This window comes from Nicotiana tabacum, chromosome 20, assembly GCF_000715075.1.
Source record: "Nicotiana tabacum cultivar K326 chromosome 20, ASM71507v2, whole genome shotgun sequence".
Taxonomy (NCBI): domain Eukaryota; kingdom Viridiplantae; phylum Streptophyta; class Magnoliopsida; order Solanales; family Solanaceae; genus Nicotiana; species Nicotiana tabacum.
Window position 1 is genome coordinate 33,033,782 of NC_134099.1, and position 16,322 is coordinate 33,050,103.

At 38.1% G+C, this 16,322-nt stretch overlaps 1 protein-coding gene across 1 annotated transcript; it reads left to right on the forward strand.

Moving 5' to 3' along the window:
• The first annotated feature begins 1,541 nt into the window (after positions 1–1,541).
• LOC107831644 (uncharacterized) lies at positions 1,542–16,150 on the forward strand. Its single transcript, XM_016659425.2, has 5 exons — positions 1,542–2,098; positions 11,193–12,300; positions 13,041–13,415; positions 13,774–15,372; positions 15,467–16,150. Exons 1-5 carry the CDS (start codon positions 1,620–1,622, stop codon positions 15,986–15,988), a joined length of 4,083 nt encoding a protein of 1,360 aa, XP_016514911.1. The 5' UTR covers positions 1,542–1,619; the 3' UTR covers positions 15,989–16,150.
• The last annotated feature ends 172 nt before the right edge of the window (positions 16,151–16,322 follow it).

Consider the following 16,322-nt stretch of genomic DNA (forward strand, 5'->3'; position numbering starts at 1 on the left):
CTCTTCATCACCATCCTCACGAGCAAATGGTGTCTCGTCTCCCGATTCATCGACATTGTTATCGTAATCGCTGTTCTCTTCCTCACTCTGTTCATCTGCCAGATCCAGATATAATACGTCGTTTTCGGGCAATTGAGTGAGTACGGGTAGTTCAACTTGCTCGTTTTCACTGCACATTTACTAAATTAATAAATGCTTTATATATGGCTGTAGCTTTTCACTTACAAGTTGTAATGTGATGACATTCCATGATGGACGTTTTCAGTTAGGTGATGACTACCGGATGGGCCACTTGTAAAATTCATATCCGGCCGGTACCCCCTATTAAATATATGAGCGTTAAAATTAATTCAATACGCAAAAATATACATAATTAACACAAATGAAAATTGAAGTTTACCACTCTTCTTGTGAATTATGGAAAGCAGGGTATAAATTATTTTCTCGCTGCTCATTCGCCGACGGTGATAAATTTAAATCAAGAAAAATTCTTTCATTTGGAACATGTCCGGCAAAAACTGATCCAGAATAACCACCCGATGACTGGGGGTTATCTCTACTACGCACAACCTCATTTTTTGGAACGTCTTCGACCTTCACGTACATCTCCAACATTGTGATTACAAGAAATTCCCGGCATTCGTCCGGAGTCCTCAAGAAATCACTCAAAGTGTCATCATCGTCGATGTTAAACTCTGAGTAAAAAGTAACCCCTTGCGGCGTAACGGAATACGGATATCTTCCGGTTACTTTGAGTATCACTGAACGTTTTCTCACGCTCATTTTTTTGCATAACAACGATATCAATGTTTCGTACTCCATTGAAAGTGGCAATTTAACATTACACTTAGCAGGTAAACTGTATCCCACAGAGTTATTCTCCATCACAACCTCACCCCCCAATATAATGATACTCTTATTCTACGTTCTTCAGACATAATGAAAAAATGCTGGAGAATTTAACAACAATAGAAACCAACAAGAGTTAAAAATTTTTTTTGAATGAAGTTGTGGCGATTCTACGATGTTTATATAGAAAATGGCTAGCCGGATTTTTTTTTTGTATATAGCGCCACAAAAAGTGGTTTTATATGCATTTAAATTATTGAACCCAGACATTATTGGTGGGGTCAGGTAATTACTGTATAGCGTCATTAATAATGGCGCTATGTAAGTTTGTCAGTATAGCGCCACTATTAGTGGCGCTATACAGTAACGGTACAGTTAACGTTACTGTATAGCGCCACTATTAGTGGCGTTATATATAGTTTGGTAACTTTTTTTTTTACACTTATTTGAGTATTTTGAGTAAAAATAAACCACATTTTGGTTCCGCACTCCCTTTTTAGACTCGTAGCTCTTATAGAGTTATAGGCCGTTTATGTTTTATTTTCGTATACAATCTATAGCTACTAGAGTAATTTCTTTTGGCAAAAAAGGAAAAACAAAAGGAGGAAAATAAGGAGGAAAGGAACAATGCAAAAGTAACTTATCCATTGGATCAAATTTATGAACGGTTGAAATTGCACCATTCACTTTCCCGCTGTCATGTCATGTCCGTAATACATATAGAGTACGTACAAGTTTCCACTGGGCTAAAACCAAAAGGCTAATGGGCTATGGCGGAAGAAGAAGAAGAGACGTGGTCCTTGACCTCAGGGCATAGGTTCCATTGGGACATATTCCTCAGCTTCAGAGGAGAAGACACACGCCACGGATTTACCAACAAACTCTACAATGAACTCGTACGGAATGGCGTACGGACATTCATCGACGACGAAGGTCTGGATCGCGGCGAGGAGATCGCTCCGAATCTCTCTGCCGCGATCGAAGACTCGGCGGCTTCGATCGCCGTGATTTCACAGAACTACGCCTCTTCGAAGTGGTGCCTCGAAGAACTGGTGAAGATCTCGGAATGCAAAAGACTATTGCTGCCTGTTTTCTACCGGGTTGACCCGTCGGACGTCCGAAGACAGACGGGTCCGTTTGAGGAGCATTTTAGGAAGCACGAAATAATGGTGGAAGCAGAGAAAGTTTGTCGGTGGAGAGAAGCTATGAAAAAAGCTGGTAATATCTCCGGTTGGGATTCCAAGCTCTGGTATGTATATATATCCTTCTTCCCTCTTTGTCTTCAACTGTTATCTACTAACAGCACAAAAAATAGTAAATAAGGTAGTCTATTGGTAAACAAAGTGGACAGAAACTCATGAGGCCTCGTTTTCAAATTTTAGCTCAAGTCAAAGGTGATTTTTTCATATTATGCCTAAATTTTGATGCATGTACTGATGAATGATGACATGTAATTGAGGTGCGGGCAAATTGAATTAGACTCTCGAACATTAAGATATTGTAATGCAATTACATTATCAAGATAATATAAAAGTACCTAAAAATATATATTAGAATTTTTTTTTGTTATGAATCGACTGAATTTGAATGTCTAACACTAAGTATGAGTTTAAAAATTAAGGACGATAGCAAAAAGCTAAACACTTCAAATTACATTGTCTGTGTTATAGTAATATATGACACGTTTTTCTTATAAATCTTAAAGATATTAACTTGGCAGGCAAATATATATATAAAAGAAAATGGGATTAATAATATGAAGGAAAAAAACAAGGCAAGTTGCCAGTAAAAAAATAGGTTAATTTACATTGATACAATTAGAATTTTTTTACACTATTGGTTTTTATAAGTTAGATCTACGAAAGAATTCTCTGTTTAAAAAAGTAGATTTCAGATTCTTCATTTTTTTAACATCCACTTGAAGTGATGAACAACGATTTCCTACTTAACGGTGGGACTAATCCTATTGGTGGGAGGTGGAGGAACTTCACCATTTAAAAAACCCTTACTCCTTTCACATTCATCAAATTCTTTGTTGTTTATTGGTGATGGTCACGCTTTTCCTATCATTTCACGGTAACCAAAAGGCACATTTCTTGAAACGTGACAAGTAGTAATTGACTTTCTATTATACTTTTAATCTAGCTGTTTTTTTGATATAAGAACGAGGGGTCAATGGTTTGGTCTAGCTGATTATTCTAAAAAATTTATGTTGTACCGACTTTCGGTTATTAGGATTTTCATTTGTCACCACTTCATTACACAAGATTTTATTTTATAATTCTCATGTTAACAAACAATAGAAAAAGGTATTGTAAATTTGAAATTTCTATAGCTGCATTATCCCATATCCTCAATGCATATCAATGATAGTTAACTTGAAGCTGATTGTGGTTTTTGATCTTGTTGCAAGGGAGATCAACAACTAGTTTCATTCACAATTGTTCAAAATTGTTCTCACAGTGCAGTTTTGATGCAACTGTTAATCTTTGCTCCACAATTCTGAAAATGATCAAATCCATTGAACCCTTTCAAGCTTTTATCATGCAACATTCAAAGCTTTGGTATTTAGATAACGTTTTGAATTTCATACAGTGCTAGTCATGCAGGGACAGATCTAGAGCTACTAGAACATGCGTGCATCACTAAAGAAAGGAATAAATAAATAAATAACATTTGATCCCAATTCTTCTAGGTAAATAACTCAATATTCAATCAAGTGCCCCATTCAGCCTGGCCGACAAATAATATCAGATCAATTCTCGAAAATATGTACATAAAATACCTAGTTTGGCGAAGAGACCATGGGTTCACGTGTTCCATATATTGGGAAGCAAATCCACACCTGTAGTCATGTAAAACAATTTTACATATTAAATTACTTAAGAAAATAACTATACATATAAATTAGCAATCGATAACAAGTACATATATCTTTATTGGGACCGAAAATAATTTGAGAAAAAAGTTATAATTATGTTATAATCAGTTGAGTTATACATACTGTAAAAAGATTTTCACTATACATACTCCAATAAACAAGTTAAATCATAAGAAATACCTGTAAAATAGACTGATTCATTTTCTACTCTCAATTTCCTTTGAGGCTTTGCCACAATTTATAATCAGCTGAGCCAAAGTTTTGCATTCATTTTCCATAACATTATGCAAATCAGGTATATCATGGTGAATTCTTCAAAGTTTTGAATCATTGATTTTCCCCTTGTAGCGTTTATCCAAATTCACACGTCTGTGTCCACCTCTTATTTTTATATCATGGGTTGTGCTCAAGTTGTATGTTGGTACTCTGTTTACTTGTGTATGGTAGATTTAGGGGTCGTTTGGTATAAGATATAAGAAGGTATAGGGGTGATATAAAAATTTAATACCACCTTAATACTCTGTTTGGTTAGCAAATCAGGTATAAGTTATTCCGATGTTAAACTTATACCTTATAGAGGGTGGAGTAATTAGCACCGGTATAACTTATACCTTCTTAGAAATTATGCAATTGTCATTCTTAATACAACATACTAAACAGTGAATAAACAACAATCTCAGCATAACTAATCCTAACATAATTTATCCCAATATAACTTATACTGGCATAAGCCGTATTCCAACCAAACGACCCCTTATTGTTTTATTATGTTCTTAGTGCGGTGTTACAGGGAGACTGCACAATCACCTGATTTTGGGACTACCATTTAAATTGTATCCGAAGTTTAATTTTTATTTTTTACAATTTTACTCACTTCGAATACTACTCTAGACATACGTGATTAATAGTCCGTTTGGCCAAGTTGCAAAAATCAGCTTATTTTGAGAAGTGCTTTTTCTCAAAAGTGTTTTTATCAAAAGTACTTTTGGTGAGAAGTAGTCTGTGTTTGGCTAATTAGTTTGAAAAACACTTCTGAGCAGCAATTAGTGTTTGACCAAGCTTTAAAAAACTGCTTCTAAGTGTATTTTTCTCAAAAATGCTTCTCAAAAAAGTGTTTTTAGAGAGAAGCTACTTTTTTATGCTTCTCCAAAACTGCTTCTGCTTCTCCTCAAAAGCACTTTTTTTTCCTTCCAAAAGTTTGGCCAAACACCTCAATTTTTGGCCAAAAGTGCTTTTGGCAAAAAAAAGAAGAAGCATTTTTTGCCGAAAAGAAACTTGGCCAAACAGGCTATAAAGTAGTAAAATTCGAATCTAAAGTTATAAATTTTGTCCGAAGTTAAGAAGTCACAACATATGATTGAAGTACACCATTTTTATCTCCACTTCAGACTCAAACGTCGTCTTAAGTGCATGCAAAACTTTAGTTGCACTTCAGTCATGTGCGTCTTAAGTGCAGTCATTTTTGCACTTAAGACATGTGCGCTTGAAGTACAACCAATTTTTTGCATGCACTTAAAATGTGTGCAACTGAAGTACAAATGCTTGGTTGATTTTATTTAGCCAAACATATAAACTTGTTTTTTGAATTTCAATAATCCTAACACATGATTCAATGCCAAATCTACTTCAAATGAGCTCAATTTTGAAATATAAATTTTAGATATTATAGATAACAAACCCGAATTATCAATTTACCAAAGCAATATCTTGGAGTTTGAAACTTATGCAAGTGATACTCCAATGTAGTATCCTGGAGTTTGAAACTTATACAAATAATACTCCAAGGTTGTATCTAGGGGTGTCAAATGGGCGGATCAAAACGTGTTGAATCAATAATTGGGTGGATCAAATGACCCGCCCAACAATTACTTGCGCTAAGACGGGTTGAGTCAAAATGGGCTAAAATTTGGGTCATAGCCAACCTACTCAACTGTTATCAATCTTTAGTTAATATATGTTTTTTTTTTTATGAATTGTATAATTACAAAATAAGACTTTTTTTCTTTTGTTATGGTCATGTATAACATATCAAACAAAAAAAATTAATTTATTTTTAAGATATTTTTACAAAATTACTCATGGATCAATTTGGGATAAAAATAAACCCAATTTTAAATGGTTGAGATGGGTTGTGTCAAGATGAGTTGAGTTCAATAAATGGGTGGGTCAATAACCAGCCCAATCTTGAGCGGGTTGGGCAGATTATTTGGGCTAAGGCCAAATTTGATAGCCCTAGTTGTGTTGTAAAGTTATACTATGGAATAATGTCCTTGAGTTTCAATACTTATGTGAGTGAAACGTCTTGAAAAGTTGTTTGAACTTCGTAAATTTTCTTGAAGTTTTGAACTGCCCATTTTCAAAGCATTTTTGCTTGTAGCTGAATAATCCATTCGAATTCCTATTGGACGTGCTTATCCCATCGTTTTTTCCTTTGTTGATATTCTGAGTTTTGATGAGCTAATTTATAAAGCTTTAGTAACAACAACAACAAACATATTGGAGTCTTACAAGTGGGTTGAGGAGGGTAGTTTGTACCTAGACCTTACTCCTACTTTTAAAAAGTAAAAAGACTATTTCTGATAGACTCTCGACTCAAGAAGAAAAGTAACAGCAGAAACAAGTAGTACCAACCACAAAGCCCAGAAAGATAACAACAATAATCTAAGAATCAGAAAAATTGGTGGAACGGAGTAGTAGCAACAAGCAGTAACAACGGCAAGATACTAAGAAACCAAAGCGATAAATAAGATAGTAGGAAAATAGCGTGTAACACTAGCAGGACTAACTCTGAAACCCTGCACGGAATAGAAAAGCGCTTGACTACCTACTAACCTTCTACCCTAATTTTCGACCTTCACACTCTCCTATCAAAGGACATGTCCTCGGTAAGCTGAAGCAGTGCCATGTACTACCTGATCACCTCTCCCTAATGCTTCTGTGGCCGCCCTCTATCTCTTTTCATACCCACCAAAGCCAATCGCTCACACCTTCTTACCGGGGCATCTAAGCTTCTCCTATTCACATGCCCGAACCATCTAAGCCTCACTTTCCGTATTTTGTCCTCTAAGGGAGCCATGCCCACTCTAACCCGGATATTTTCATTCCTAATCTTATCCAACTTAGTATGCCCGCACATCCATCTCAACATCTTCATTTTTGCTATTTCTTTTTTTGGATATTGAGTTCTTGACTGATCAACACTCTGTCCCATACAACATAGTCGATCTAACCACCACTCTGTAGAACTTGTCTCTAAGTTTTGGTGGCACATTCTTATCACATAAGACGGCATTTCATCCACCTCATCCTTATACGATATGTGACATCCCCGTCGATTTTCCCAGTCCCTTGAAAAACACACAAAAGATACTTGTAACTTCTTCTCTTTGGGATGACTTGTGAATCGAGTCTCACATCCATATTTGCTCCTTCTGTCGCTTTGCTAAACTTGCACTCTAAGTATTCTGTCTTAGTCCTGCTCAACTTGAATCCTTTAGGCTATAGGGTCTGTCTCCAAACCTTCAACATGTCATTAACACTGCCTCTCGTTTCGTTAATCAGTACTATGTCATCTGCGAATAACAAATACCATGGTACCTCACTTTGATATGGCACATCGGTGCATCCATCGCCAAGGGAAATTAAAATAGGCTAAGTGCATATCCTTGGTGTAACCCCATCACAACTGAAAAATGATCCGAATCTCCTCCCACTATCCTCATAAGGTTTTTAGCCCTATCATACATGTCTTTAATCACCCTAGTGTATGTGGCATGAACACCTTTAGCCTTCAAATATCTCTAAAGAACCTCCTTTTGGACCTTGTCGTATGCTTTCTCTAGGTCGATAAACACCATATGCAAATCCTTTTTTTCTTTCCCTATACTGTTCCACCAACCTCTTGACAAGGTTGATGACTTTCGTAATCAAACGTCCCAGTATAAATTCGAACTGGTTCTCAGATACAGACACAGTCCTCTTTACCCTCACCTCCACCATCCTTTCCCAAACTTTTATATTATGACTAAGCAACTTGATCTCCATGTAGTTGTTACAATTTTGGATATCACAACATTTGTTCTTGTATAACAAGATTATCGTACTCCACCTTCATTCTCCAGCATCTTCTTCGTCCTAAAAATAACGTTAAACATCTCAGTCAGCGACTCCAAGTCTGCCCTACCCACGTGTCTCTAAAATTCCACCAAAATTTCATCTGGCCGGTCGCTTTGCCCTTATTCATTTTACGCATAGCCCTCACGACTTCCTCAATATTTATGCGCCTACAATACCTAAAATCACTACAACCCTCAGAGTGCTCCAAATCACGCAACACAAAGTACCTGCCCCCTCTTCATTCAGGAGTTCATAAAAGTAAGTCTGTCATCTTCGCTTGATATATGCCTCTTCCATTAAAACTTTGTCTTCCTCGTCTTTGATGCATCCTTTTGGTCCAAATCACGAGCCTTCCTTTCTTTTACCTTGGCCAGCCTGAATAGCTTCTTGTTCCTACCTTTGTCCCACAGTTCTTGGTACAAACGACTAAATGATGCAGTCTTAGCCTCCGTGACCGCTGTCTTATCCTCCTTCTTAGCCTTCTTATACCCTTATTTGTTCAGTCTTTTTCTCCTCCTTGTTTGTGCTCTCTACTAGCTTCAAACACACCGCTTTCTCTGCTTCCACTTTTTTTTGGATCTCCTCATTCTACCACTAGTCCCCTTTGTAACCGCCAGAGTAACCTTTCGAGACCTCTAACACCTCTCGCACAGCCCCCTAATGCAGTTCGACATTATTGTCCACATACCACTCACATCCTCGCTGCTATTCCAGCCCCCATAGCCAGCAACTTCTTACCCAACTCCTGAGTTTTGTCCTTAGTCAGGACGCCCTACTTGATCTTCGATAAACCCTATACAACCATTTTCCTCCTTTTCATCATGATGTTTAAGTCCATCACCAAGAGCCTGTGCTGGGTCGCGTGGTTCTCGCTTAGAATAGCCTTGCAATTCGTGCACAGACTTCTATCACACTTCCGGGGAGATATAATCAATTTAGGTTTTGGCCACCGTACTTTGGAAGGTAACTAAGTGCTCCTCCATCTTCTGAAAACTTGAGTTCGCTATCACCAAATCAAAAGTTTTAGCTAAGTCCAATAGTAAAGTTCCTCATCCATTTCTAACCCCCAAACCGAAGTCGCCATGTACCTTGTCATAGCCCCAGCAGTAGCCCCGATATGCGCATTAAAATTCCTTTATACGAATAACTTCTCGGTGGGCAGAACACCATGCATAACTTCATCCAAACCTTCCTTAAAACGCCTTTTAACTTACTCTTCCAAGCCCCATTGGGGTGCGTAAGCACTGCTAACATTTAAAGTAAGCCCTCCAACAACTAACTTAATAGTCATCGGCCTATCATTCACCCGCCTAATCTCTACCACTAACGCCTCTGAGTTCCCTATCCTCCAAAATACCAAGCCTATCATTCACCCGCCTAATTTGTCCACTAACTCCCCGAGTTCCTAGTCCACCAAAATACCAACTCCGTTCTTATCCCTCACGCCTCCTTCGTACCACAAGTTAAACTCATTCGCATCCCCCGCCTTCTTCCCTATCCACCTCGTCTTCTGGATACACGCTATATTGACCTTTCTCTTTTGGAGAATCTTCGTCAGCTCTATAGACTTCTCTGTCAATGTTCCTATGTTCCAAGACCCAATTCTCAACTTATAGGTTCCCTTCTTTGCCACCCACTTGCCCCCTACCCTCTACACCTTGGCCCACCCCCACCCCAACCCCAAGGACATGACCTTATTCTACTATCATAGACCACAACCACCATAACCTACGATATACCAAGGTAGCATTAGCACTAAACAAGCGAAGGGCCAAAATGGACAAAAATAATCTACAACTACAATACCCTAATCAGGAGATCAAATAGGCACGCTAGTAATAAGCGTGAACTAACACTACATTAATTTAACTAACACGAAAGAGATGGGTGTGTTGATAAGTGGGCAGGAAGTACCAACTCCCTCAAATAAAACCTAGAATAACATAGCATTGTTGTGGCACCTAGCGGGTTAACTTCCAACTTTCCGCCAGCTCTTGCTGGCTCCAACTAAACAACTAAGGAAAACAAAGGTAAGGGGGTGTTGTCACCACTACCATCGGTGATGCTACCATTGGTGACAACAACGATCCGGGTGGAAACTGAAGTACCAATCTAACGTCGCCGGGCCGGGTTGTCGTCGCCGGCGAGAATAGCAGTGGGGCTGAGAAGATAGAAGAAAGAAGAAAAAGGGGGAGATGGGCGGAAGTGAAGCAATAGACGGGGAAAGAAGAGAGAAATGGGGTTGAGAAGACATAAGAAAGAAGAAAGAGATGGGAGGGGCGGGAGTGAAGCAATAAGCGGGGAAAGAAGAGAGAAAGAGGAGAGCAAGGGAAGGAGAGAGGTCGGGTGGGGGTGGGCAGTCGACAACGGGGATTCTACTATTAGGGTTTAGGGAGGCGGAAGAGAGGAGGAGAAAAAAAGAAGAAAGAAACAAGGACGAGAGAGGAGAGAGATAGAGAGGAGAGAGGGACCCACCTGATCGGATGGGTGAACGACAATGATGGCGGTTTTGCCGGCTGAGTCAGTTACCATTAGGGGGACTGTCGAAGAGAGAGAAAGAGTGGAAGAGCTTCAGTGTTTGTATGAATTTCTGGGGTTTGTAACTCAAAGAGAAGGAATTGAGCTTCTTGAAGGAGCTAGAAGGAGGAGACTATCTTATAGCCTGTTTGGCCAAGCTGCAAAAATTAGCTTATTTTGAGAAGTGGTTTTTGTCAAAAGTATATTTAGTGAGAAGCAGTTTGCGTTTGGCTAATTAATTTGAAAAACACTGCTGAAAAGCAATTAGTGTTTGACCAAGTTTTTAAAAACTACTTCTAAGTGTATTTTTCTCAAAAGTGCTTTTTAAAAAAATTCTCTTGGAGAGAAACTATTTTTTCTGCTTCTCCAAGACTGCTTTTGTTTCTCTTCAAAGTACTTTTTCTTCTTCCAAAAGTTTGGCCAAACACTTCAACTTTGAAAAAAAGTACTATTTCTTTTGAAAAAAAATGCTTCTAGGATTGGAGGAGCTTGGCCAAACAGGCTATTATTCTTATATCTTGGGCTAAAGCTCAGCAGCAGCAAAAGAAGAAGAAGCGGGTGCATGTTGCTTTATTAAGTTGTGTCTATGTTTTTAATTACCTTGCAAGCACCGGTTATGTTACAATTAGCAGCCCTAAAAGTGGTTCTGAAAATCATCCAGATCATGCTTGTTATAACACTGCTATTTCAAGATAATTTAGCCTTTGTGACATGGTTTGATAAAATTCTTTTATCTGATTGATGTGCCAACTTGCTTTTAGGCATCACTTGCTTATTCTAGGGACTGAAACTTTCTCACTTGACTTCGTTGTTGTCATATTTGTTCCAGGGAAGAATCGGAGTTAATCCATTCTCTAGTCAAAGAAGTTCTGTCGAAACTCAATAACACACCTTTAGGCGTGGCAAAATATCCAGTAGGTCTTCATTCTCGTCTTAATGAGTTATGCAGGAAATTGGACGTGAAAGGAAATGGTGTGAAAGTATTAGGACTATATGGAATGGGGGGAGTTGGGAAGACCACTCTTGCCAAGGCTTTGTACAATCAGTTTGTTGTTTATTTCAAGAAACGTAGCTTTATTTCAGATGTTAAAGAAATTGCAAGGCGCCAAAATGGTATGGCCACTCTTCAAAGCAAACTTATTGGTGATCTTAACTCAGGTGCTTCGCCAATCATAGACGATACTGCTAAAGGAATCCGATCAATCAAGGAGGCTATGAATAATGAGCCAGTTGCTGTTTTCCTAGATGATGTGGATAATGCAGACCAACTTCGTGTGTTGGTTGGTAGGAGAGACTGGTTTTGCCAAGGAAGCAGAGTCGTCGTCACCACTAGAGATCAAAATGTTTTACTCCCAAGTATTGTAAACGAAACTTTTGAAGTGAATGAGCTTTCTTTGTCCGAGTCATTTACGTTATTTAGTTATCATGCATTTGGAAGAGAGCATCCTCCTAAGAACTTTTCTGATCTTGCTGAAGAAGTTGTAAAACTCAGTGGGGGATTACCTCTGGCTCTGGAAGTTTTCGGATCTTTATTGTTCTACAAGAAAAGATTAAAGGAGTGGGAAGATTTAGTGCAAAAGCTGAGACAGATTCGCCCGGGTGATCTTCAACAAGTCTTGGAAATAAGTTTTGGAGCTCTAGATGAACAAGAAAAGTGCATCTTTCTTGATTTAGCATGTCTTCTTCTTAATACAAGGCTTGAAAGGGAAGATGCAATTGCGATATTTGAAGGTTGTAGCTTTGGCGCTGAAAGTGCAATCACAGAGCTCACAGCAAAATCGCTTCTTAAAATCGTTGATGGGAATATTTTATGGATGCATGATCAGCTCAAAGACATGGGAAGGCAAATTGTACAACATGAGAATTTTGCAGATGCTGGTAAACGTAGTAGACTGTGGAATCATGACGATATTCTGACTGTCCTAAAGAACCACATGGTATGGTTTTATGATCCAATTAACACCTTTCGTATTTGCAGTATTGCTTAACTTGAAGTTAGTACCTACTTGTACATTGAGATGAAATTTCTTGTTTTCTACATGGTGGTTAAACGGCTAAACAACAAGTCTTCTACTTGACCGTGTTGCTTGCTCGAACACAAGTTTCAAAATTCTTTTTGTATTTGAATTATGAACTAAGTTATACATAGATAGTGTAGAAAACATTTTACGTTATTAGTTGATCAGAGATACGAACAAGAAGCTTCAAGAAAACTAGTGTTTTCTGAAGCCAGTAAGCAAACAGCGAATCCATGAGTTATGTAGTTGATTGTAGCAGGTAATGCACCCCCTTTTTCTAGGTTCTCATTCCATGTACAATGCAAACACTTGCTTACAATTGATTTTTCAGATGATCTTTTTGTATAAAAACTTTTTACACCGTTAATGCATAAAACAAATTTGATTTTTGAATGAGCTGATTGTGGTGCACAATGAAAAAATTATTGCCAACTTAACACTTTTAGTAATAGGAGTTGAATTTACTTCGTTTACAAAATACTAGGTGTATTCCTAATTTAGTACAAAAGAAAGATATGCAGCCAAAAGATACCTTCAAAGCAACCGAGAAGCATTCTACTTGGCTTATTCCCTCATTATTTAATTGAGGATTTAACTTTTTGTTATTTGTCTTCTAGCTTCCCCTCTTGATCTTTTGATCTAATCTGAACAAATTCTAGGGGACAAGAACAATTGAGGGCATTGTGCTTGACTTTGAGAAGAAGCATGATCTAAATCCTAAGGAAGTAAAGTGGAGTTTGAAGAAAGTATTTAGAAAGTATATTGGTCAAGGTAGAAAGGAAAATGGTGTAACATTTTACACTAGAGCTTTTCAGCGTATGGTAAAACTGAGACTTCTTCAAATCAATCATGCCAAATTGGTTGGAAATTTCAAGCTATTACCTGCTGAACTGAGGTGGCTGCAGTGGAAAGGTTGCCCTCTGGAAGTTATTCCTCCAGAATTACTGTCCCGAAAGATTGCAGTTCTTGATTTGTCGGAGAGCAAGATTACACAGCTCTGGAATAAGAAAAAGTGGAATTGCTACCAGAACAAGGTAAGTGAATTAGCTCAACCACTCTCCTTTTTTACCAGCTTTGTTTGTTGGTATAAGTAGGAAGAACTACATGTCTCCTTTTTGACATCTTTTTTTGTTGGTAATTAAGTAGGATGTACTACAAGCTTTGTCAGGTAAGTGGCTAATTGTTTTTATGTCTCTATGAAGCTGAAGCACACAAGGAAAGGTGCAACTTTTATATCTTTTTAATGGAAATGTTTGTTGGTTTGTCTTCCCTTATCCCCCTAGCTCATTTTCCTTAATGTTTATCTTCTTGGCTTTCATGTCTATTGATCTCAAAGTGTTATTCTGCAAGTCGTTTCCTTTTTCAATGACTGAGCAAATCTTCATCTGATAGATGGCAAAGCAGCTGAAAGTTATTAATCTACGTAGTTGTCGCCAGCTTAAGGAAATCCCTGATTTATCTGGAATTCAATTGGAGAAGCTGATTCTTGAGCAATGCAACGAACTAGTTCTGATCCATCCGTCAATTGGAGACTTGACTATGTTGACCTATTTGAACATGAAGGACTGTAAGAACATTTTGGCATTTCCAAATGACGTGTCTGGATTGAAACGTCTACAAATACTAATCCTATCTGGTTGCTCAAGTCTAAGAGAATTACCAGAGGACTTGAGTGGCTGGAAATCTTTGCGAGAGCTTCTTCTAGATGGTACAGCAATAAGAAAGCTACCTAACTCTATCTTTCACCTGAAGAGTCTTCAGATCTTGAATTTAAATCATTGCCGATCTTTGGAGTTACTGCCTAGAGCTATTGGGAATCTAAGTTCGCTGAGAGAGCTTTCTTTTAACGGATCTGCTTTAAAGGAAATGCCCGATTCCATTGGAAATTTGAAAAATCTTGAGGAATTAGGCTTGAGAATGTGCAAGGGGCTCATCTCACTTCCTGATTCCCTTGGCGATCTTAAATCTTTAATAGGACTTTATCTTGATCAGAGCTCCATAGAAGAATTGCCACCTTCTGTTGGTTTATTATCTCATTTGAAGTTCTTTACGGTCAGCAATTGCAAGTCCTTAACCGAATTGCCAAATTCCACGAGTAACTTATCGTCATTGGTTTGGCTTTGTCTACAAGGGACCTCAGTTAGTGAACTAAATTTCCATTTAGGAAACTTCAAGTCCCTTGAGAAGCTTGAGATGAGGAACTGCATTTCAATCAGATGTTTACCTGACTCAATTGGAAATATGTTATGTTTAACTACTTTGGCCCTATGCAATACATCGATTATTGAGTTGCCAGACTCTATAGGCTTATTAGAAAGACTTTGGATGTTGGACCTGAGCAACTGTTTGAATCTCCAACGTCTTCCGGCTTCAATTGGAAGACTTAAGAGTTTGTGTTACCTCTATATGGATGAAACTGCTGTCTCAGAATTACCCAATGAAATTGGAAAGCTTTCAAGCTTAAAACTACTGAAGATGAGAAAGAAACCACAGCCTAGAGAGGACGGAAATGAGGATGATTTACATGTAGGAGAAAGCTCAAAACGCGTTACTCTTCCAGAATCATTTTCAAATCTATCATCCTTGGAATTCCTAGATGCTCATGCATGGAAAATATCCGGAAAGATTTCTGATGATTTTCAAAAGTTGTCTGCTTTGGAAAAGCTCGACCTTGGACACAACGATTTTTGTAGTCTCCCTTGTAGCATGAAAGGACTTTGCGTTCTCAAGCGTTTGCTTCTCCCAAACTGCAGAAAGCTCAAGTTTCTACCTCAACTTCCTTCAAGTTTGGAATGGTTAAATGCTGCAAACTGCTCCGCGTTGGAACATATAGCTAGCATATCAGATTTGGAATATTTGGAAGAACTCAACTTCAGTAATTGCAAGAAAATAATAGATATTCCTGGCCTTGAAAGCCTGAAATCTTTGAGAAGGTTGTATACTATAGGTTGCAACGCGTGCTTTGCTTCTATAAAAAGGAGGATTTCCAAGGTTCTTTCTTCTTCTCTCTCCTCCCTCCCCCTCTTAGACATCAGCAATATATATACATTTTTTTATATGAAGTTGACTAAGACTCTGAATGCAGGATTGTCTAAGGCATATGAAGTATCTCTGTGTTCCAGGGGATGATCTTCCAGATTGGTTTATTAAGGAAGTACCTATTAGCTTCTCAACTCGCAAGAATCGTGATATCAAGGGGGTGATCATCGGTATAGTTCTCTCGCTAGACCAACAAGTGGAGGATAATTTCAGACACGAAGTCCCTTCGATCGTAGATATACAAGCAACGATTACCAGACAAGGTGATGTTGAACCTAAACTTAAGAAAACTTTGTACTTGATGGGGGTTCCTGATACAGATGACGATCAGCTCTATTTATGTCGATTTCAAGAATACAGTGATTTTACGCTCATGTTGGAAGACGGAGACAGAGTGCAGGTTGGAATTAGAGAGCGTCCACGTTTTAATGGCCTTAAACTGAAGAAACATGGGATGTACTTAGTTTTCGAAAATGAGGATGATTTTGATGATAATGATGAGGATTTGTTTGACGAATCTCAGCAGTCTGTGTCAAAGAAACTTGCTGACTTCTTTCATTCATTATGAAACAGTTCATAGCCAGAAGTGAATCCAGCATAGTGGACTCCCAGAATCAGACAATATATATGATTTGTACAGAAAATTCAAACAAGAATGTATAGAAATGTGTATAATGCTTACTAGCTACTGGCAATTTTTTTCATAATCGAACTTAGAAACTTGAATAAATTTGATTTTTTATATGTGAGCGCAGTATGCCAGAAGAGCACAGATTGATCTAAAAATTCCACAAGGCCTCTAGGTTATACTCATTTTTGTTGGAATCTCATCTATGAAGCCTCAATTACCTCCTTCTTCTTTCACTTCTCATAAGAAAGAAAATCAGTCTGCTATAAAGAGG

What these genes read in the sequence shown, in the direction of transcription:
- LOC107831644 (XM_016659425.2), top strand. Translation starts at nt 1,620, where the DNA reads ATGGCGGAAGAAGAAGAAGAGACGTGGTCCTTGACCTCAGGGCATAGG. An exon ending in CTGTCCTAAAGAACCACATG is followed by an intron (nt 12,301 to 13,040) that starts GTATGGTTTTAT and finishes AACAAATTCTAG; the next exon opens with GGGACAAGAACAATTGAGGG. An exon ending in TAAAAAGGAGGATTTCCAAG is followed by an intron (nt 15,373 to 15,466) that starts GTTCTTTCTTCT and finishes CTCTGAATGCAG; the next exon opens with GATTGTCTAAGGCATATGAA.